At 27.9% G+C, this 23463-nt stretch overlaps 3 protein-coding genes across 7 annotated transcripts; 2 read left to right on the top strand and 1 right to left on the bottom strand.

The window, feature by feature from the left end:
- Positions 1–309: 309 nt before the first annotated feature.
- On the top strand, positions 310–6347 carry LOC101514144 (fluoride export protein 2-like). Of its 5 annotated transcripts, none has more exons than XM_073369144.1 (7): positions 310–407; positions 1480–1587; positions 1868–1945; positions 2951–3049; positions 4149–4341; positions 4713–5143; positions 5732–6347. In XM_073369144.1, exons 2-7 carry the CDS (start codon positions 1537–1539, stop codon positions 5948–5950), a joined length of 1071 nt encoding a protein of 356 aa, XP_073225245.1. In that variant the 5' UTR covers positions 310–407; positions 1480–1536; the 3' UTR covers positions 5951–6347. The 5 variants fall into 5 exon arrangements, with proteins under 5 accessions (XP_073225245.1, XP_012570997.1, XP_073225246.1 ...); XM_012715543.3 differs by lacking the exon at positions 310–407 and adding an exon at positions 890–993; XM_012715542.3 differs by lacking the exon at positions 310–407 and adding an exon at positions 1164–1354.
- Positions 6348–6559: 212 nt separating this feature from the next.
- On the bottom strand, positions 6560–9268 carry LOC101514470 (uncharacterized). The gene is made up of 2 exons (XM_004499552.4): positions 9045–9268; positions 6560–7952 (listed from the first exon to the last, which is right to left on the bottom strand). Exons 1-2 carry the CDS (start codon positions 9145–9147, stop codon positions 6808–6810), a joined length of 1248 nt encoding a protein of 415 aa, XP_004499609.1. The 5' UTR covers positions 9148–9268; the 3' UTR covers positions 6560–6807.
- Positions 9269–10609: 1341 nt separating this feature from the next.
- LOC101514794 (bifunctional protein FolD 2-like) lies at positions 10610–14326 on the top strand. The gene is made up of 5 exons (XM_004499553.4): positions 10610–10938; positions 11680–12002; positions 12491–12727; positions 12806–12973; positions 13989–14326. Exons 1-5 carry the CDS (start codon positions 10755–10757, stop codon positions 14154–14156), a joined length of 1080 nt encoding a protein of 359 aa, XP_004499610.1. The 5' UTR covers positions 10610–10754; the 3' UTR covers positions 14157–14326.
- The last annotated feature ends 9137 nt before the right edge of the window (positions 14327–23463 follow it).

The following is a 23463-nucleotide window of genomic DNA, read 5'->3' as shown; positions in this document are numbered from 1 at the left end:
CATTTATTATAGATTAAAAAAATTGATTTTAGTGTTCGATAATTTAGATATTATCTTTTAAAAAATAAAAAGTTATCTTATATTTATCTGTCATAGCAAAATCATTTTTTTTTTAAATTAGTTATAAAACAAATTTTTTTTTCTATACTAAATACATAAATTCATGTAAACCTTGAAAAGTGATTAATCTTTATTAAAAAAATTATTATTTAAAAAAATTATTATTTGGAACAAAATTAGGGGTAACCAGAAAGCAAAAAAGAAAATAGAAATCATTGGGAAAGGAATGAGAACGCCAAAAAGTGTAAAAGAATATTTGGAAATTGATAATGATGGCATTGTCAGATTGAGTTTGATCCAATCAGAACCAACAAAAGCATATCATCATAATTCATTCTGTAAACGTGGTCAGTTCTCGTCTTTACCTATTGTTTTCAACCCTTACTCTTTATTGCCACATCTTATCCTTTAAATTACTTACAAATATCACATGGATTGCACTTCAATTCTATAAATTTATGTGTGATTGAAATATCAACTCTCTATAAAATAATTTTAGGCTTTCATCCAATCATAACTCGTCATGACATCAGATAATTAAAATCAAACAATATTATTATCGGAATTTTACGGTAGACCACTTTAATAGTTGATTTACTTTGGATCAGTATTTAAAAGTTATTGAAAATTGACGATCAAGAGATGAGACAATGACCTGATTAATGTCGGTTTGATGAGTTGAGTTTTGAGAGACATATTCGTTTTCTCTTAATTTTTAATGAAGTGACTTGGATGAGTAGTTCTCGTCTCTGTCGCACACACCAGGAGAACAGTTAATTTATAGTGTTTGTGAATGTTATAAATCTAGAGTTAACAAGTGTGATTCTTACTTAAAAAAATATTATAAGTTAAAAAGGTTTTCATTTTTAACTTTACTAGCTATTAGCCATTTTGATTTGATTAAGTCTTTGAAATTGTCTCAGGCGGAGTAATGTGAGTGAACATTTTCAAGTTTGGGATTATTTCAAAATTTCGCTAATTTTAAGAATCAAATTGTCACACCCCTACTGTTTCCGAGACTAAGTTGATGATTCACTTGTATCACTTGAATTGGTTATAACATGGCATTTTTACTATTCCATTATGATTTTAAAGTTACTATTAATTTTTACTTGAATTGGATATATGTGTGTAAATGTGTATACATATAAATATTTTATATGCTGAATTTCCAAGGTTAATTCCTTTTCTTATATGGTAAACAATATCTGCAATGCAAAAGAAAAGAAGAATAACATTTAATGCTATTGTTCTAGTTTTAGTGAATTTACATGAAGTAAAAATATGCCATAAGGTAGTTGCAGGGACAGTTGTATTTATTGAATTGTAGTATTTATATCATTTCATTAATTGAGTTCATCAAGTTACACATTCATATCACATGAAATGGAGCATGATGCTGGTGTTAACAAATTGCAGCTTCATCTTGGTGCATCAGATTATGTCTCCTCTATTTTGCCCTTAGCATCTGAACAAATGTCGCCTCTTTTAAGTAATGAAAGAGAGGGTTCTGAAGACATACAACAGGTGAATCTTATTGAACTTTTCTTAATAATTAGGGCTTTAATGGCCATGGTTTTTTTTGTTTCTATTTCTTTTAATTAGATGATGAATGATTCAATCAGTGGTTAGGCTTAGATGATTAATGTGCTCCAGTGAAGGGTGAATCGATTGGGAGTACCTTAATTTGAACCATCATTAATCAGAATTTACTTACGTTCCGGCCTAACTTTGGATTATTGGGGCCCTTTTGCATTAGTTTCTTTCTGCTATATAATGAAATAGTGCCTGTTGTCTCTTCTTGCAGGAACCTAATAAAGAATTTCCAAAGTTATTGCATTATGCTTCATATCTGATTCATTTGGCTGTTTTTGGTATTCTTGGGGTAATATGCTATCTTCTGAACTTCAATTTTATAAAAAAATTATGTCAGTTGTTAATCATTTTTGGTGAAGTATTTTCCTTATGACCATTACTAGATGGAGTTAACAGTATTTGACTATTTTCAACTCATTTTTGGAAAATTTGACAAATTGTTTATAGCGGCTAATCTGACAAGCTCACTAGTAATCATACACATACGACCAATGTTGTTAAATAGCGGCTATAGAATAACAAAATTTGAACAAATAGCATTGTGCAAGTGTGCGTAATAGAATTTGAACAAGTCCCTATTTTCTACGATTTGCGATTGACAATATTACACATATAAATTGTTTCTTGAATGTGCTGCTAATAGAGAAATTTTGTCTCCTTGGTGGACAAGCTCTATCAATAGTCTTCAACTTCATGATGTTTGGACTTAAAACTTTTAGCTTAACTGCAATTCTCTCTTACATAATACATTGGTTTTAAGCTGAAACAGAAAATCCTGTAATGGTGTATAATGTTAGTTCAATTCATTTAAAATCTTATGGATTTCCATTTTCTGTTTAAATCATTGGTCATATGGGAGACTTGATTATCTTGATCATATTTGGGCCTATAGGTTTGAAGTTGTTATTTTGGAAACAATATAGGCTTTAATTTTTAATTACTTGAGTGACATGTACTTGCAGCAGTTGCATTTATTCCGTTGTATAAAGTATGCACAAACAACAATCTTTATTTGGAATTACACGTTTAATATGTTGTAATTTTAGAAGACAATATTACAACCTAGTCAGATGTTAAAAACATTAGTTCATTACTTTTTGGTATATGTCGTGTATATTTCAACCTTCAGAACATATGTTCATTTTAACTATACTGGAGAATAAAATGATTAATTATTGGACTCTAGTTGTATCCTTTATATAAGACTATGATACATTTCTGATCATAGTTTCATACTAGAATTTTTTTTTCAGCATGATCCTAATTCACTTATTTTATTCCAAATTATATGCAGGTATTAACAAGATATACACTGGACAAGTTATTTGGCCCTAGTGTTGGTCATGTGACTAGTGATAAAACTATTCTTTACCTTGACCTGCCTTCTAATATGGTATCTACTTTGTTCCCTTCCTAAAAAAAATTTGATTAGATTTACCAGAAGAAAAAAAAACTATAAATGATTAATACTAGTAATAATAGGAATAAAGTGGATTGAATGTTAGTAAATTGAGAATCTAGCAAAGACAGATTTAAGCCTTCTTGGTTAAATATGCTAGAATAAAAACTCTTCACCTCTACAAGTACTAGAAGGGATGTATAACTTGTTCACTTTTTTTTTGGTAACTTTAGGTTTCTCAGTGCTAGAATCCTAGGACAAAGAATACAATATCTAATTTGACTATGGTGTTTACCACATAAAAAAGTATAGTAGTTAGTATCCAAAAACTAACACAGTTTGTATTACTAAGTGGGATTTTCTTCTTCCTTCAGAATATGAAATTGTCTTGGATGTTTGATATCTAATGTTCATTTCTTTGGGAATCGGATTCTTTGTAGTAAATGTGTCACACAGTTACCAACCTCAACCGTCAGATTTAAATAAATGTCAGAGATTGTTTGAAACTGATTTAGTGAATGTGTAATCTTCGCTGTCCAATCTCAAATTAATTTTCAAAATTGTTTAATGTGTGTTACTGCAGGGAATCCAGATCCATTTTAGTGCATCATAATTTATCCATCTTTTCATATTATTTGCCCAACATCAATTAAGAAAAGTGTAGACATGTTTTTTCTGGTGATGCAAGACAGTGAAAGTTAGAGTAAATATACTTGCATTTCACTTTCAAAGTAGTTTCAAGTCTTGTTTTTTTCAGAGTTAATTTGATAAATTCATAGTCAATTTGGATGAAGTTTCCAACAGGTACTTGCAGAAACAGAAAAGTTGAAAATTGAAATGAAGTTTTTCAAATAATGACTTCCTACATAAGTTAAAATAAGCTTCTATGCCTCTGCACCTTATATTTTTAAGAAGCATCATCATCTATATGCACCAATGACTTTTCTGCAAGTTAAGAATCAAATACTTATCTCACTTAAAGAACTAACTATAAACTAGAAGTTAATCCAAACTTGGCAATTAGCCTTTGTATTAAACTGATACTATGTTGATTCAAATTATCTCTTGACGTGAATTTTATGACTATTTCTAGGTTGGTTCTTTTCTGATGGGATGGTTTGGTGTTGTATTCAAAGAAGACATATCAAATGTGTCTGAGTATCTGGCTATTGCACTGACAACTGGTTACTTAGGGAGTCTAACAACGTTCAGCGGCTGGAATCAGAAAATGCTTGAACTCAGTGTTAATGGGAACTGGCTCTTTTCTATTCTTGGCTTTCTAATAGGTAATCTTAAGAAGATAAATTTGATATGTATGTTTTAGTAGTATGGTTTTCTTGTTCAAAACTTTTGTCTGTTATGACTTTCACTTCACATTCAAATTGTGTGTGTGTATATATGAGACAGATCAAATTATACCAGTATAATATTTGGGTATTGTTACACCGTTCAATAACTTTATTGGATTCTTATATGAAAAAACTCACCATTTGAAAGTTTCTATCATATAGATCAAGTGGATCCCCTACACCAGCTGCATGGTGTAGCAACTGTGGTGACAGTTAGATCTAGAAAAATCATTTAATATGTTATTGAGGTACGTCAAGATTAACGTCTAACGCACTTTTATTAAACATTAATCTTGATGTATCTGCAGGGTTATTTCTTGTTGCATTTTCCATCATATTTGGTATAGAAACAGCTAAGGGTTGCAGGTGGCTTCTTAGAAGGCTAAACATGATGGCTTCAGAAAGTGAAACTGGTAGATGCAAGATTAAGGCAAAAGTGGAAGAAGGCGGCTTCAAGCATCGGTTGGCAGTTATTGTGATGTTATTGTTGATTTTAGGCTTGTTATGGGGTGTTAGTGGTGTATTAATGATTGCTGAGTTTAAGAATGGTGAAAATTCTTATCTGTGGATTGCTTGCATAGTTGGTCCTCTTGGTGTGTGGATTAGGTGGTTCTTAGCTAGATTAAATGGACATGGATTAGGATCAACAGGTTTGTTTAATTGGATTCCATTTGGAACTCTAATTGCAAATATCTCTGCTGCTTGTATCATGGCTGCACTTGCTGCAACAAAGAGATTTGTAAGTTTCCATAATATGATTCATTACCTATTCTCTCATATCTGTCTGAACTTGTATGCTCAAAGCTTGTTTTTAACGAATTGGAATTAAAGTCTGATTGAATTGACTTAATTGAACTTATCTATTAGTATAAATACTTGTGAAACTATTTGGTAGAACTTATGAAAACAATTACGAAATGTCCATAAGGTGTTTTCAGCTTATTTTCATAAGCTCTCCAGGATAGCTTATGGAAACAGCTTATAACTTATATGAAAATAATTTGACTTTATTTTATCTTTAGTTACATAACTAGCTTATATATATATACACACTTATATGATAAGTATTTATGCTATAAGCTTTAATTAATTTGTTTATCCAAACAAAGTCCTAAATGAATTTGATTTCTCATCCAATTTTTGCTACTAGAAAGAACTAATTTTTTGGGGGAAGGACAAGGTGAAGGGGCATAAGCCTATTAACTCATATATTATTCTTCATTTGTTATTATCAATTTGATATTATGGATTTTATATAAAAATATTCAAGAATCTGCATCATAGTTTTGGATATTGTGATCAAGTAGAACTTACTTGTTTGATGTAGGTGAACACCAGGGATTGTGATATTATTGTAACAGGCATACAGTTTGGTCTGCTGGGTTGTTTGAGTACTGTCTCTACTTTTATTGCTGAGTTCAATGCAATGAGAGAAAGCATGCACCCTTGGAGAGCATATGTATATACTATAATCACAATATGTACCTCTTTCTTTTTAGGGATCTTAGTATACTGTGTACCTATTTGGAGAATGGATGAACTATAAAATGGCAGGTGGCCTTAGAAGGTAACATTGTTTTGACAGTTCTCATCTACTTGATGGAATTGAGCAATTTAGAGAACTAGAATAATCTATTTACTTCATTTTCAATGAAAAAACTAGGCAAAATACCAGTATTGTCAAATAGTGGCTATAGCGCTATAGTGTATTTGATATGAACAAACTGTTATTGTTCAGCGATATGCGAATTAGTACAAAGTGTTGTCTAATAGTAGTTATAGTGCTGTAGCATAGTAGAACTTTGAAAAAATCACTATTTTCAGTGATCTGCGATTGACAACACTACAAAATACAAGTCCTGTAAGAATATTGTCATGTTGTTGCTTTGACAATGACTATTATGTTGACATAAGGGTTCAATGATAAAGAGAGAGTTTATATCTTAGAAATTTTCTTTGTGAAGTGAATATGATTGTGATGGAAAGAAGTGTTATAATGAAAACGTATCAGCTGGATTCACCAACAAATATGTATCAGCTCTTGTGGTTCAAACAGCCAAGAGGAAGTAGCTGATCATTGAAAAGAATATAGCAGCTAATTAATTAGTGTACCCTCTCACATTATTTGAATATAAGCTACTTTGTTAGCAAAATATTTGCACAAGACAATGTAATTTTTGATTTATTTGTCAAATTTTTTTGTTAGTCAAACACAGATTGCTTGTTCTACAATATCTTTTGAAATGAAATATATATGTAAGAAACAATGTCAAAGGAAATAGATAACATGGTTGTTAAGTGTACACTTTAGATCGTGAGATTGTATGATCTCACACGTTTTCTATACCCAAACGAACTTCCGTGGGATCTCGAGTTTGACAACCCTAATAGATATGTCATTGCCTATGTTCTGCGCGACGAGCGGTACTTGTAGGAAGCATAAACACCAAGTGCCACAACAAGAATTGTTGCACCAGTGTATATTAGCATTTGTTTATCATCTTCATTGAACCTCTTTGCAAAACTAGTCACAGCTTGAGTAGTAGATAAAGCCATGTCTTTGAGTCTTCTTGTCCTTGTTGATTCATGGATTCCCTTTTTGTCACTCTTTTTCTCATCAGCATCATCACCACCAAATTTATCATTGATCATTTCCTTTCCTTTCTCTTTGTTTGTTTTCTTTGGAGGAAAAGTTTTAACTATGGCTAATTCTTTACTTTCTTCCTTGGTTTCCTTAGTTTCTTCCTTTACAACCCTTTGCTTTTCCTTGTTCTCATCTTTTAGACTTGATGAGTTTTCTTCTGTTTGAAGTTTTGCATCTTTTGTATCTGTTGCTTTATTGTGAATTCCTTCTTCCCCTTGTGTGGCTTCTGATGGAGTTGAAGTCTCATCATAAGCTTTTTCCTTACTTTCAACTTTTTTAAGTTTAGAATTTTGAGAAGTTTCTTTTTGATCATTTTGGGGTATAGATTCTTTTTGAGAAATTTCTTCTTGATCATTTTCAGTCATAGATTCTTTTTGAGAAATTTCGTCTTGACCCTTTTGAGGTATAGACTCATTTTCAGAAATTGTTGCTTGACCCTTTTGAGATATAGACTCATTTTGAGAAATTTCTTGTTGACCCTGTTGAGGTATAGACTCTTGTGTGGATTCTTGTGAGGTTGAAGCTACATAATTAGCCTCTCCCTTGCTATCAACTTTTGTAATTTGAGAATTTTCTTTTTGACCCTTTTGAGCTTCTTGTGAGGTAGCATCTTCTTTATTTTCAACATTTGTAACTTCATCTTTTTTATCATTTACCTCATCAACATTATTATAATCTTTAATTGGTTCTTGTTCTTGTACTTTACCTGGAATTTTTGGCATTGTAATAGTGACAATTTTTCCATCAAATTTACCTTTAATTTTGCCAATATCACAATGTGATGGAACTTGATACTTTTCAATGAAACGGATCATTTTATTGGATCCAATTGATTTTTCACCAAAAACTCTCACCCTTCCAAAATCATACTCAACTCTAGCACCAATATCCCCTCGTTCAAAACCTGTAGGGTGCATTTAGCAATTTGCAAAAAAATTAAGGGATTAGTAATGACAATATATTTTTCTTTTTATCAAAACAATAATGGCAACTAACATTTTCTGGAAGAGTCTATCAAGAAACATGTCTTCAAAAGTGAAAAAAAATGATTGATAAAAATACAAATTTAATTATGTTAAAAAATAAAAATAATTACATATAATAGCAATATTAACGTTTGGTAGTAAAAAAACATTAAAAGTGATTTTGTATCAAAAAATTTGCTTTAAAAACTTAAACATTTAATCAGGAAATGTATACATAAAATAAAATAAGTTTAATTGAAATTTTAGTTCCTTTATTTTTATCAATTCACTAAATTGATCTCCCTAATTTAAACTGACATTTTTGGTCATTCATTTTAATTTTTTAACTAAAAAATAGATATTTTAAATAATATGACATATGATATGATAATGTATAATGATTAAGACATATGAAATCACAATAAAACCTTCTAAAAACTTAACTTTTAATATTGAAATTTTTTTATTTTTGCTATTAAGCTAACTACATATGAATAATTAATACATTTAAATAGTTCTATATCATTAAATTGTATGACACATTATTTAAAAATATGTCAAATCGTTAATTTTTAGTTTAAAAATTTGAAAAAAAAACCAAAATTGTCTATTTTTAAAATATGAAACAATTCAGTGAGTTAATGAAAATAGAGGGATCAAAACTACAATTAAGATATGGTGTAATTTAAAGTTGAATATTATGTGTTTCTATAAAAAATAAATCTTTTGGATGAACTCAAATTTGAACACAGATATAAACAATTCTTAATCAAATTTTACTTATCTATTAGTCAAAATACAAATTATCAAAATCCTATTCCCCTTAAAGCCGAAAAGTTAACAAAAAAAAAAAATCTATAAAAGACTTTGAATAAAAAATCTGATAAGCAATGGAGGGTATCAAAGAATTTTGTTTTATTTTTAATTTTTTGACTAAAAAGGTTAGTATCAAAGAAACTTTAGAACACAATCTATCAAATATAAATAAATAAACTTAAGAACATATGAATAGAAGTGCATAAGATATTGACCATCAGGAATGTGAACAAGCAGAAGATGTGATTCGGGAGTATCCTTGATTTCAATTTTTGGTTGTAAATCTTTATAGATATATGATGATTGCAAGGTAGACATAATTTTCAATATGGTTGTTCTTGTAATTGTTGTTCTCTCTAAGTTTCAAACTAGATGTATATATCAATGGTATAATGCAACTTGAACTAATTGGATTTGTTGATTATTTCTATATTTATAATGAATAGTTTAAAAAGAGATTGTTTCATAACGTGATATAGCTTCATGAATTTCCTCGTGTCATATGTGAGGTATAACTTCTACAATAAATAAAGTGAAAGTTCTTTGTTTGGATCATACACTTTAAATTTCCATATAGAGGAGGCAAGGCAAAGGGGAATTATGTTGTTACAAATTACAATACATCACTCAAACTATTGCATTTCAAGTATAAATAAATTAAATTCAATAATATTGAGAAAAATTGATATGTGTGGAAATTAGTTTTACACTTCCGTCTAATAAAAATAAAGTTTGTAGTATTATGATGTGATTTGATTAAATATATAGGTAAAATTATTTTACATCAATAAAAATATGTAGTATTACAATTCTAAATATAAATTATAAACAAAAAAATAAAAAAAAATAAAAAAAAGTTGGGCCTAGCTCTTTTAAATATATAACTTTGTTCCCCTACCTCAACAAGTTAATATTTCCTTTATAGTTTTGATTTTTCGCATTTGAAAAATTCAGAATTCTGATTTTTTTATTTAAAATAATATATTTTATGATTTAAAATATTTAGAACAAATATTTTTTTATATTTAAATTGTACTTACAGAACCATTTTAGATAGTTGTATTAATAGTAATTTTAGATAATAGTATTAATAGTCGCTATTTTTATTTTTTATTTTTTAAGAATCTCTCAAATTCATTAAATTTTAAAACTTTTTTTTCTTTTCAATCTTAATTGCTCATATTCTTTTTGAATAATTATTTTTTGATTGATTAGATTTAAATACATTATGTTTAATTAGCTTATTCTCTATCAATCCTCTTAAGATATTCCCCTGTTGTTCTTAATTTTTTTTATAAAAAAAAAAATCTAATTGAATATACATTTTCTTTTGACAAAATATACATCTTTCCTAATCATAAAATTTTCTCATTTAATATATAACTTTAAGTGTGTATTTCAATTGATCACATTTAACATTGAATTTTCTTATTTTTCATTTTATGATATATTTTTCTTATTTTATTTAATGATTCATACTCTACTCCCTATTTCCTTAATTATAAGACTATTTTAAAAAATATATTTTTCTCTAAATATAAAACATTTATAAATTTTTAAATACATTTATCACTTTTTTTCTAAATATATATATATATATATATATATATATATATAAAGTGATATTATTTTGTTCTCAAATTATAATTCAATAAATAAATATGAATATTGTTAAATTGGTATCAGAATCCGGAGTGTACATTTTTATGTGGCTTGGAAAAACACTGAACACGTCAAAGGATTTAGTTGTGTTTCTCAAATCCCACATCTCAATACTATGTACAAATATTATCTTGTTGGAACCATTTTTACAAAAAAATTGCAAAAAAATTGTTGTCACCAAAAACACACTCACTCATTCTTTCTTCACACTGGCTTGGCTTCAATAATCTCTACACTTTTCATATTCACAAATCAATACAAACATGAAAAAAGCATTGCAATCTTTTTCTAAAGTGGTGGCATGGCATAGAAATCTAAGAAAAACATTGCATTTTCATTCTTTTTCTTCTCCACCTTCTTGTACTTTTCTTGGCCCAAATCTTCCTGATGTTTGGGTACCCAAAGAGAACACTTCTCCTCATACCCTTTTGCAAGAAAATTTCCAATGTAAGTTCTATCTTGTTAATTTCATTTTCTATTATGTTAAAGTATCTTTTTTGGTCATTTTGATTTAAAGGGTCTTTTTTTTTTTTTTAATTGAACATATTTTTAATTAGTCATTATTAAATTACAAGTTTCTCCATTAATTTTATTCAATTTTACCTTTATTTTGAAAAAAAAAAATTACAAAGAAAGTAGGGAGTTATTTTTTTTAGAGTTTTCTAGTTGTGTTTGATTATGCTCCTTAATTTCTCTATGTTGGATTTTCCAGTACTAGGGAATAAAAAAAATAGTTCCTGTGAATGTAAAATATGAACTAAGATTGAATAAAAGTCATCTAGAGACATTCTAAGGTGGTAGTGGTGGTGTACCTGATGCTTAAAAGTCACTTGAAACACTATCGATGATCGTTGACACTCCTCGGAATTTAAATTAATGATCTTCTTGTCTTTGCAATTTAGACGATGACTTGATTGGTGTTGGTTTGAGGAGTTGACTTTTGAAGAGCACATTCGTATTTCTTTATTTTTATTGAACTGACATCGATCGAGTCACTGTCTTAGCTGTAAAGACGAAGAGGGTCATTAACTTTTACTTCCGAGGAGTGTTGTGGATTGTTATTAGTATTTTGAGTGACTTTTAAGCACTAGTCTAGGCCGTAGCATCTGCTGTCATTTAGGATTAAACTTCAGAAGTCGCGAATTTTATAGGATATTAAAATATATCTTTTTCTAATGTACTTTTTAGGGACAAATGATGGCCGCAGTGCTGCAATTCTTGAAGGTAAAACAATTGCCAAACACATAAAAATGGAAGTGACTGATGAAATAAGTAGGATGAAGAGTGAGATTGGAAAGTTTCCTAAATTGGCTGTGGTTTTGGTTGGTGATAGAAGAGACTCTCACACTTTCATTCATATTAAGTTGAAAGCTTGTGATAAAGTTGGAATTGAAACTGTGGTTTCTCAGTTGCCAGAAAATTGCACTGAAAATGAACTGCTTGATGTTGTTTCTAGTTTCAATGATGATCAAGATGTGCATGGCATTGTTGTGCAACTCCCTCTACCTCAAGTAATTCCTTCATCTTAATTGTTATTAATGTAATTATTACCATTATTGTTGTTGTTTACATGTTTAGAATTCAGGTTGGGCCTAACTCAACCATTTTAGAATTCAGGTCATGCCTCTCTTTTCAAGTCATATCATATATGTGGAACTCTCGAAATACACACGCGTATCTGCTATCTAGAGTGTGACTTAAGTGGCCTGTTAACGAATGACTTAATGGCTTTAGATAGATTTCTAATAGCATGTAGGTTCGAGAGTTGTTGAGTTAGAAATGAACAAGTTTGATAGCGAAAATAGTAGTTTGATAGTAACTAACTACTAATCTCTAACTAACTAACTATATTTCAAATAGTTGTTGTTAAATGTGCTAATGAACTTAAACATTTCCAATTGATCTAAAATCTATGTCAATTGAGTAAGGATAAGAAAAGTTGTATTCATAAGTGTAAGATTGTTGATATTAATGATTTATTCTATAATATTTGATGCAGCATCTCGACGAGGAAAGAATTATGAACATTGTGAATCCTGAAAAGGATGTGGATGGATTTCATCCTTTAAACATAGGAAATCTTGCAATAAGAGGAAGAAAACCGTTCTTTATCCCTTGTGCTTCCAAGAGCTGCATTGAGTTGTTACTTAGTCATGGTGTCGAAATTCGTGGAAAAAGAGTTGTAATAATTGGAAGAAGTAAAATTGCAGGGTTACCAACTTCCTTACTATTGCAGGTAACATAACAAAAATGTTGTTGCTGAGAAGAATGTTTCAATTTGCTAAATGACTCTGATTTACCGTCTTTTTAGTAGAGGCACCACGCGACGGTCAGCTTGGTACATTCGTACACAACGAAACCCGAAGAAATAACGGCTGAAGCGGACATTGTGGTCGCAGATGTTGGAATCCCTAATGTTGTTCGTGGTAATTGGATAAAGAAAGGAGCTGTGGTCATTGACTTGGGAACAAATCAAGTTAAGGTAAAGATTTTATTTTGTTATTTCAAGAACTTGATGCTCCTTTGAGATGAGTTGTTAACGATATATTCATTGTTGAAAGCGGCAAAAATTAGAAGAACGAATATATGAGACAACAGCAACTGAGAGAAAGATAGTAAAATCTACATAATTGAAGAATTAATACACACTGATATAATAATGATACTAAAATCTATCTCTTTGAAATCACTTAGCATGTTTTTTTTACTATCCATAATAGACCATGCATTTTTTTTCAAATTGGATATCTATGCTACATTTGTGAGTACCTCAGCAAATTCTTCTGGTAATCACTTTTTCATGTGGTAGTTCCGCTTGGAGCTGTTAATTTTGGCCCGGTCGAATGGACTCGTATTTTATGTTGGACTCTATAATTACAGGCTCGAAAACAGCCAGGACATTTTGGCCAGCCGGTTGGCCTATTAGGCCAAAATGGGGCTTGACCCCGTCCGATGTGTTTTAAGGTGGATTGGACCCCCTAATTTGTGGCCTAATGAAACTATGGGCCTATTTTTTGCCTACTCGACTAGGGTTGGTCGAGCCGGCCTGGCCATTAAGAAGATGTGAGACTCTTAAAGTGAACTATTATGATAGAGAAAAGATGAAATGCTAGTTAAGGATGATGCATATTTTAAAATAATGAAAACAATTTTTTGGAATTTTTATTGTTTTAAAGATTACAGACAATTGTTCACATCAAGAGTCTCTTAGTTGTTTGTTAGCATGTAGACACTAATAATAATTTGAAAAAAAAAATTATTGAATGTAACGGAGGTGGGGAGCTATTATATTTATACCTTCATCTAGAATTACTACTTATTACTTTAGTCACTTGACATTTGATACAAGAAAAAATATTATTACTAATTTCTTCATCACAAAATTTAGTGACATAATTATACACAGATTTCACATTTTTTATTTTAACTTTTCATCATTAATTTGATTTTTTTTGTTCTTCTGTATAGAATTTGATTCACTTTTGTATAATTTGCAGGATCCCAACAGCCAAGTGTTCCGTCTCACCGGAGATGTTTGCTTTGAAGAAGCAGTCAAGGTGGCATCGGCCATTACCCCGGTTCCCGGAGGCGTAGGACCGGTTACAATATCAATGCTCCTCTCCAACACGCTCGATTCTGCGAAACGTGCGTTTGGAATGGTTTGAATAAATTGGTTGTGTCTCCATGCTATACAAGTGAATTAATCAAACCAATATCATCACATTGCCTGAATGGCCAAATATTCTTTCATTGAGTGAGAGAATGCATTTTGTCACTTAAAATTTCTTGAATTTGTTGATGCTAACTTACTATAAGATTTGTGACATTTCATGAATATACATCCACAAAAAAGGGTCTGCAACTAGGCTCTTTTTTTTTTTTTTGCTTCATTGTTTTGTTGGTTCAAACTCACCTCTTTCAACCACTAGTGAAGCGTCAACCCTTCTGATCAAAGACGTGTGTGTCGTTCGGTATCAACGTGTCAATGTCGTTCGTTGTCTGTGTTTGTGTCAATGTTTTGTAGCTTTCAACAACAAAAAAGACAATATGAAGGTGCAATTTTGATGGTTTTGCTCTTTATGTTGTAGCTGATATGAGATTTATGTATAAAGTTTTTGTACAGCTATTTGAAATATGGAAACTAGTTTTAGAAAGAGATGCCTTTCTTCATAACAGGAGTAAAACATATAATATATAACACAAATTTAGCAAAAGACACAAATCATAATCTTAAAAGTGAAAAATGGAGAACATTAATATCACAAATCTCAAGTTTAAGGACACTATGCATTATACAAAATTATGGGGGTGCAGTTTTTTTTTTATTGTTAACTTTTTTATAATTTTTTTTATTAAAATGTGGTTTTTTTAAATTTATTATTAAATTTGTGTTAATATTTTAAAATATAAAAGATCAAATTGTTTACTTAAAATTAAATAAAGGACCAAATCAAGAGGAAAAATAAATAAATGACTGAAATGTTATCTGAAATTAAGTTAAGAAACCGCGTGAGTAATTATAACTTGAATTTTTTATTAATCAAAGTTATTTCTTTGTAAAAATAAGGATATGAATTTATTATAGCTAATGATGCAAATCAAATGTAAATTAAATGACTAAACTAGAAAAAAGTTAACTTAAAAGATCTAAGTGGAAATTGAGTTAAACTTAACGGACTAAAGATATATTTTTGTTTAAAAAAGCTATTGAAAATACTTAAGTCTTAACTCAATTGATAAATATTAAAATTGTAATATTGAATATCATATTTCGAATTTAGACATAAAATTTTAAAATTATGTGTGTAAATTTACGTTAATATCTATTATTTGTCTACAAGTAAAAAAGATATTGAATTGTTTTTTTAAATTTCACATTATAAAGAGATAAGATTTGAAACATTTTAATATTTAACAACTATTTACTAAATATGTCCAAGAAGCCAAAAAACACTTATAATAAATGAAAATATTTTATATTTTTAATAAATATAATAAAGATAAAAATGTAGAAAAATGATACTAAAAAAATATTATAAACACGTGAAAAAATGTTTTTTACCAAATAATTGCCGTTTGATCTTGTCATCTTGTGCACTGAGTGTAAATATTTCACATCGAAAAGTGATAACATTCGAAGAGTTTATTACTACGATAGTTACTACTTACTACATATGCCCCAAGCTACCAAAAACACTTGATCTAAAATGCCAATACGTCATGTATTGACAAAACAACTTTACAAAGTCGTACGTTTTAAATTAATTTTCCTTTAAATTAAAATAATTTAATTTCAGATTTAATTTTTTTATTTTTACTAATTTACTAAATTGATCTTTATATTTTAAAAGTTGATATTTTAGTCACTTTCTTTAATTTTTTAATTAAAAAATAATTACATGAAATGTTTTAAATAACATGAGATATTGTCGCGGCCTAAAATTTCGAGTTTTCATCGAATTCAATGGAGTCGCCACCAAAATTTATTTTAAAATAGGGAAAATATTGGGAAACCCTTAAAAATATAAAAATGGTCTTTGAAACCAGATTTTGAGTTCGGGAGTCGATTATGCGTAGGGAAGGTATTAGCACCCTATGACATCCGCTAAAAAGGTTACCTATAATTAATTGTGCAAAATTATATCAACTTAACTATATTAATTTTTCTTTATTATTAAATATAGATATAAAATTATTTTTTATAAATATGATTTTTTGAGATAAAAGCGCGTTTAAAAGAGTAAAAAAAGGGTTTTATCATTGTGCTTGACAAGAGTGTGATCTTGCTCCTACGTATCTCCTGGTGCGATGGAGAAATCAAAGCTACGTAGTTCTTGGTAAATAATGTGAATGCGTTGATTGTTTTTAAATAAATTGTATTATGTTACTTAAAAAAGTTAATTTTGACGAACATAAAAAACTTGTTTGATTTGAATAATTATTTTAAAATATGAGTTTTAAGACGATTGAATTGTACAATTCGTGTCTCAAAATTCAAGGAGTAAAAAAAAGATGTCACATCTAATTTTAATCCTTTTAAGAAATTTTTTATTTTTAAATTAAGTTTTAAAACCAATAGAATGTTTAACTTGTGTCTTAACAACTCCAAAATTAAAATAAACACATCTAATTAATTAAATTTAAAAAAAGTTTGATTTTAGATCTATTTATTTATAAAAACAAATTTTAGAGATACTAAAATATATAATTTGTATTATGTAACTCCGGGATTAAAAAATGTTATTTTTAGTTAACTTTTTAATAATTTTTAATTTATTAATTTATTTGTGAAGATGAGATTTAGAACCACCAAATTGTCACAATTTGTATTCTAATAACTCAAAAATTAAAAAGATGTCACATCTAATTAATTTTTAATAAAACAAAAAAACAAATGAATAAAAATAAAATAAAATAAGATATAATTATTTTTTTATTAAATTCAAATATAGATGTTTTATTAAAATAAAAGAGGAAAAAAAATGATAAAAACATATTGGGCCTACAAAGGAAAAAAGAAGTGCAAATGGACTGCATAATATTATGGCCCAATATTTGAAACCCTAATTTGTAAAAGTAACTCAGGCTGGAGGAAACAAACCAGACAGAACCAACCAAGAAGGATGAGCGGCGCATCCAGGAGAAAGAAAATGGCGGCCAAGACAAGCAAGGTTCGAGTCCTATCGAAGTATGACTAAAAATAAAGGAACTAAGTACCATTCTATGGTGAAAACTTCCCTAAAATTGATGATTAATTAATATAATGCACCTTTTCCATTATGGTTAGTAATTTCATTCATGTACTGGACCAATCATACACTGAAATTCTATTCTTTTTTGACCATTCTCTCCTACCTACTTGCATTTCAAGTCTCCATTACACTTACACTATCTTCCAAATTCAAACCAATCTGTAATGACACATAAAGACTTAATGTTGACGATGACATAAACGACCATTGACCATGACACATTACTAGAACAAACAACAAGGCACATAAACCACCATAACCAAATCAAATGCCCCAACCCTACCAACTTTACTTTTTTACCCATCAAACCTACACACACACTTCAAGCTCTAACCACTACCCATTAAACCCAAATGGTAATATTCTACTCATTGATTATTGAAATAGCTACTTCCATTATCTTGTACATTTATTCAAATTCAAACTATATACTTAATAATTCTAAATTCATGATTGTCGCGGCCTAAAATTTCGAGTTTAAATCGAATTCAATGGAGTCGCCACCAAAATTTATTTTAAAATAGGGAAAATATTGGAAAACCCTTTAAAATGTAAAAATGGTCTTTGAAACCAGATTTTGAGTTCGGGAGTCGATTATGCGTAGGGAAGGTATTAGCACCCTACGACATCCGTTAAAATACGGTTACCTTTAATTAATTGTGCAAAATTATATCAACTTAAATATATTTATTTTTCTTTATTATTAAATATGAATATAAATTGTTTTTTATAAATGTGATTTTTTGAGATAAAAGTGTGTTAAAAAAGAATGGAAAAAAGAAAGTTTTTATTAGTGTGCTTGACAAGAGTGTGATCTTGCTCCTACGTATCTCCCGGTGCGATGGAGAAATCAAAGCTACGTAGTTCTTGGTAAAAAATGTGAATGCGTTGATTGCTTTTAAATAAATTGTATTTTGTTATTAAAAAGTTAAATTTGACGAACTTAAAAAAGGGCTTGCTTGGTTTGAATAATTATCTTAAAATATGAGTTTTAAGACGTTCGAATTGTACAACTCGTGTCTCAAAACTCAAGGAGTAAAAAAAAGATGTCACATCTAATTTTAATCCTCTTAAGAATATTTTTTGTCTTTAAATTGAGTTTTAAAATCAACAAAATGTTTAACTTGTGTCTTAACAACTCCAAGATCTAATTAATTAAATTTTAAAAAGTTGATTTTAATTCCATTTATTTATAAAAATAAATTTTAAAGCTATCAAAATATATAAATTATATTATGCAACTCATGGATTAAAATATGTTATTTTTAATTAACTTTCAATAATTTTTACTTATTAATTTGGTTATGATTTTTTTAATTTATTAATTTATTTGTGAAGATGAGATTTAGAACCACCAAATTGTCACAATTTGTATTCTAATAACTCAAAAATTAAAAAGATGTCACATCTAATTAATTTTTAATAAAACAAAAAAACAAATGAATAAAAATAAAATAAAATAAGATATAATTATTTTTTTATTAAATTCAAATATAGATGTTTTATTAAAATAAAAGAGGAAAAAAAATGATAAAAACATATTGGGCCTACAAAGGAAAAAAGAAGTGCAAATGGACTGCATAATATTATGGCCCAATATTTGAAACCCTAATTTGTAAAAGTAACTCAGGCTGGAGGAAACAAACCAGACAGAACCAACCAAGAAGGATGAGCGGCGCATCCAGGAGAAAGAAAATGGCGGCCAAGACAAGCAAGGTTCGAGTCCTATCTTTTCTAACTTTCTAATGCTTCTCAATCAAATCTATAACAATAATAAATTTCATTATTAGGAAATGTAAATGAAAAATAACGGAAATACCTTAACCCTTCTTCAAATTGTTCCTCTGTTTGTTTGGATAACAGTGATAAAAAAAATTCGATCTTGATTTGTTTTAGTGTTTAAAATCGAACTCTCTTAACAAAAAAAGAAACTCTTCTCTTTATTGAACCTCTCCCCTCTATTTCAGAATTTAGAACCTCTGTTTTGTGTTTATTTTTTTCGTCCCTCTTTTCTTGATTTTTTCATCAATTTATAGGTAAACCAGTGAATGTTTTTGTTTATTAGATAAAACGAGTTCTGGATCTTGTATTGTTACTCAACAAAAATTCATTGGATTTTACATTGTTTTTGTAATAAAATTTAAGCAAGGTACCATTAAGGGAAAGAAAATAAGTTTGTTAACTTTACATTGAGTGTATTGCATTTCTGTATTAAGCTAAAAAAATAATCAAAGAAACCGGTTTATAACATGTTTGCAACAGGGATCTTCACAAGTTATTTCTGAGCAATTGTTTTTTTGAGTGAACGGAAGTAAACGTGTGGCCTGGTTGCAGATCAATTAAAAAAATATTTTATTTCTTTTTCTTTTTTATTTTATTTTTAATATATAGTTAAATCTGAATATAAAATAATGGTATTTTTGAAAATGATTGTAAAAATATTTAAATATATTATTATTATTATTAAAATAATTTTAAATTAATTGGACAAAAATTACGTACTACAAATATGATATATGTAAAATGATTAAGACTCATGAAATTGAAATAAAATATCATAAAAATCTAGATTTTATCTTCAGAAATTTTTTATATTATTAATTTAATTAATGACATATAAATGATTAATGTATCTAGATGATTTTATATCATAAAATTATATATCATGTTATTGAAAATATGTCAAATCGTCCTTTTTTTTAATTCAAAAATATGAGAAAGTGACTAAATTAAGTTGTCGACTTTTAAAATAAGAGAATGAATTGGTAAATTAGTAATAATAGAGGGATAAAATCTGCAATTAAGTCAATTAAAATTGAAATAAAGTTAAATTAGAAGTTTATAAACTTTCATATGTTAGACCTGTTGGTGTCAATTGCTGCAAAATTTTAATAGTGAAGTTGTTGATGAAGATTATATGTAGCAAATTCCAAAGCGTGTTGTTACACTAACCTTTAAATTCGATTCGCTTTCACCAATCGTATGCAAATGAGATAACCAGCGAATCTCCTTTATGGTATTTTGAAAAACCTTGATATGATTTACACTATCACACTAAGTATTTTTCAGTAGTATGTTACAAAATAATGTTTCCTATCCTTCATTCATGCATTAGAGATGACTTAGAATATAAGAATGGATGAGAAAAGTAGATGACAATCTCCAAATTTTCGTGTTTTCATTATGTCTAAAGTGACACTATTTATAGAAAAATAATATCACTTGAGAAAGAGTTACAATTTTTTATTCTGCCATTTTGTTTCGTGAAAGAATATATGAATATAATGTTCAATAATTAACTAAAACCAATTATAAATACATATATTCACCTATATTTTAGAAATATCTCACATCACACCCAATTTAATTTTTAACAATTGAAATTTATTACTATAAAAAAAAGGATTGAAGTTTATTAACTTATATTACACGTTATATCAATCTTCCATTAGCTTATTACTATTTTGCAACTTAGGTCTACGAATTCCAGAAGCTTTTAAAGCTCGTCGAAGAATGGTTGTCCTTGACTTTGATTATCTTTTTGGTTAGATATTTGATGGTGCCATTGCTTTCAAAAGCTAAAGATATTAAAAAAAAAATTATGTGGATTAAAATCGAGTTGAATGTAAAATAATTTATGTTAAAATATATTTATGAAAAAGTGAGTAAAATAACAAATTTTAGTGTAAAAATTATATTTAAATTTAAAAATTAAAACTTTTAATTTTAAATTAGAATCGATTTTTGAGACAAAATTAATTTTATGCGAGAACAGTCAAATAAATCAAAAATTAATTTTACATATAAAATTGTTTATAACTATTTCAAATGTGGAACTAAATATATACTTAAAATAAATAAATAAAAATGTTTTAGTCTCTCATTTTTTCTCTCTAAATCATATTTGTTATCTCTTAAAATTTAAAATTTTAAAGTAATCATTATTTATAAACACTTTTTCAAATATAATAAATTCCAAGTATGATAAATTCCAAGTGAACGCTTGATTGACAACAAGCCATGCACAAGTTCTTGATAAGGTTAGCTAATTTCATCCGTACTATAGAAAAATGAATTTTTTTACTGAATCAATTTTATATATATATTAGGTGTTTAAATTAATAGTTAAATAAATATTTTTTAGAAAATATTATTTTTTATTAATATATAATTATAATACTTAAATATTATTTACGAAGAATATAAACAAAATAAAATATTTTTGTTTGAATTTTATTATTAATAATAATGAATATTAAATATTTTTACAATAAAATATAAAAATTAATATAATGTTTGTAAATAACGATATCATATTTTTTCTTATAAAATATTTTTTCTTAAAATATAAAAATTAACAAATAATTATTTAATTTTAAAAAATAATTGTTATTTATTGATTTACAAAAAATGATATACCAAAATTGTTCTATTCCAACAAAAAAAATGAAATAGTGTTTGGTTTATAAATGCATAATAATATAACTAGAAAAAAATTGAGTTAATAAAATGAGAGAGTAACAATAAATAACAATGAATTTTTGCCAAGTGAGCTGCTTAATTAGGATTAGAATTTTGAGAAGTTAAAGTCAAATTTGATTCAACTCAAGTTATAAAAATTAATTCGGTTAGAAATTCAATACTAGTTCATTACGATCATTTTTCAAATCAAACTCAATTCAATGGAAGTTTAAGAAAAATTCAATTTGCACTCAATAGTTCAAAATTAAATAAACAAAAAGACAAAAAATAAATAATATAAAAGGACTATATATTTCTTGAATTTTAAGCACAAATCATAAAAATAAATTATTAACTAAGAGTCATAATTTTTGCTAGGTTCATTACCACAAATTATCCCAGTACTCTTGAAAGTTTCTTAAAATTGATGGTGAACTTATTATACAAGAGAAGATAAAAGTGCAAGAATAGACTTTTCAATATGAAATTTCAATAATAAATTAAGTTTGGGAGAGTTTCTTTAATGTGAAATTTTTAAGTATTAAACATAATCAAATATTCAGCTTTAAGCTATAATAGACACTTAAATTCTAATCGATGATTAAGTAAGAATATTGGTAAGAATATTTTATTCACACACTCAGGAATCCAAAGCCTTGTGAGTTGTGACTTTTAATGCATAGTGTAATCGATGGAATTACAATGCGACCATGATTTTTCCAAATTCACCATCAATTCAAACTTCACTCTACTATACAATGGTGATAAGTAGTACCTATATGCCTCGTCTTTCCAATGGTAGAAGGAGAAAAGATTTTGATGATGTTAGGGTTTGAAAAGAAATGAAAAACAAATCAAACATTTAGCTAAAAATGAAAAACAAAGAGATTTTGACTTGGGGAGAATATTTTCTTTAGGTCCTTTAGCTACAGTTTTTTTCACACATTTGTAGGTAAATGATACTTATACCTACAACATCAACTACAATAGCTATAAGTGACCGTAGGTATATAGCAATTTTTTTATAGTTAACTTTTGGGTTTGGTGCGTGTTTATAAATGGTAGTGACATGATTAAGTAAACTTTAATATCATCTTATGTTTTATATTGAGTCTAATTCATCTTTACAAAATCGGATTGTAGTATCATTATTTATAAACTATTAGAATTTTGTATTTTATCAATGTGAGAATATATATATATATATATATATATATATATATACTTATTTGATTAATGCATGATTGATATTTATACAGATTCTTTGTTCATGTAAAGAGTTTAGGTGGAGAGATAACATGTGTTACCAACACTTCTCTAAAATTGAATATGAACTAAATGTTAACTTACAACAACCAAACATCAGTTTAAGCCTAACTTATAAATAACACAAAATCATATAACTTGTTTTTTATTCTTATTCTTATTTGCGGAAATAACTTAAGTTAGTATGATTACATTTGGACTATGATATTTTCCAATTTTGAGAAGGGGAGAATTCTAATCATTTTGCAAGACTCTTAGAACTAATTAGTAAGACCATAATACTAATAAGAGAGTAATGTGTACATCTTTTAACTCTAATTTAATTTAATAACATAAATAAAATGAATAGACTAAGGCATATCTTAGCATATGTTTGAAACTCTATCTAATTGATTCACTCTCGATGCACGATTTTTATTTTTTTTCATCGTAAAATTTAAGAAATTACAAATTGTTGCTTTCAATTGAACGTACGTTTACCATTTTTTAACTA

The sequence above is a fragment of the Cicer arietinum genome, chromosome 5 (genome assembly GCF_000331145.2).
Source record: "Cicer arietinum cultivar CDC Frontier isolate Library 1 chromosome 5, Cicar.CDCFrontier_v2.0, whole genome shotgun sequence".
Lineage (NCBI taxonomy): Eukaryota > Viridiplantae > Streptophyta > Magnoliopsida > Fabales > Fabaceae > Cicer > Cicer arietinum.
The sequence above is the reverse complement of the archived record's forward strand: the minus strand, read 5'-3'. Positions and strand labels throughout refer to the sequence as shown.

Bases quoted from the DNA above. Each gene is read 5' to 3' on its own strand.
- LOC101514144 (XM_012715542.3), top strand. From the start codon at position 1,274: ATGCAAAAGAAAAGAAGAATAACATTTAATGCTATTGTTCTAGTTTTA. The intron at 1,588-1,867 runs GTGAATCTTATT...CTCTTCTTGCAG, and splicing joins GTTCTGAAGACATACAACAG to GAACCTAATAAAGAATTTCC. The intron at 1,946-2,950 runs GTAATATGCTAT...AATTATATGCAG, and splicing joins CTGTTTTTGGTATTCTTGGG to GTATTAACAAGATATACACT.
- LOC101514470 (XM_004499552.4), bottom strand. From the start codon at position 9,147: ATGTCTACCTTGCAATCATCATATATCTATAAAGATTTACAACCAAAA. The intron at 7,953-9,044 runs GTCAATATCTTA...TGCACCCTACAG, and splicing joins GCTTGTTCACATTCCTGATG to GTTTTGAACGAGGGGATATT.
- LOC101514794 (XM_004499553.4), top strand. From the start codon at position 10,755: ATGAAAAAAGCATTGCAATCTTTTTCTAAAGTGGTGGCATGGCATAGA. The intron at 10,939-11,679 runs GTAAGTTCTATC...TGTACTTTTTAG, and splicing joins TTTGCAAGAAAATTTCCAAT to GGACAAATGATGGCCGCAGT. The intron at 12,003-12,490 runs GTAATTCCTTCA...TATTTGATGCAG, and splicing joins TGCAACTCCCTCTACCTCAA to CATCTCGACGAGGAAAGAAT.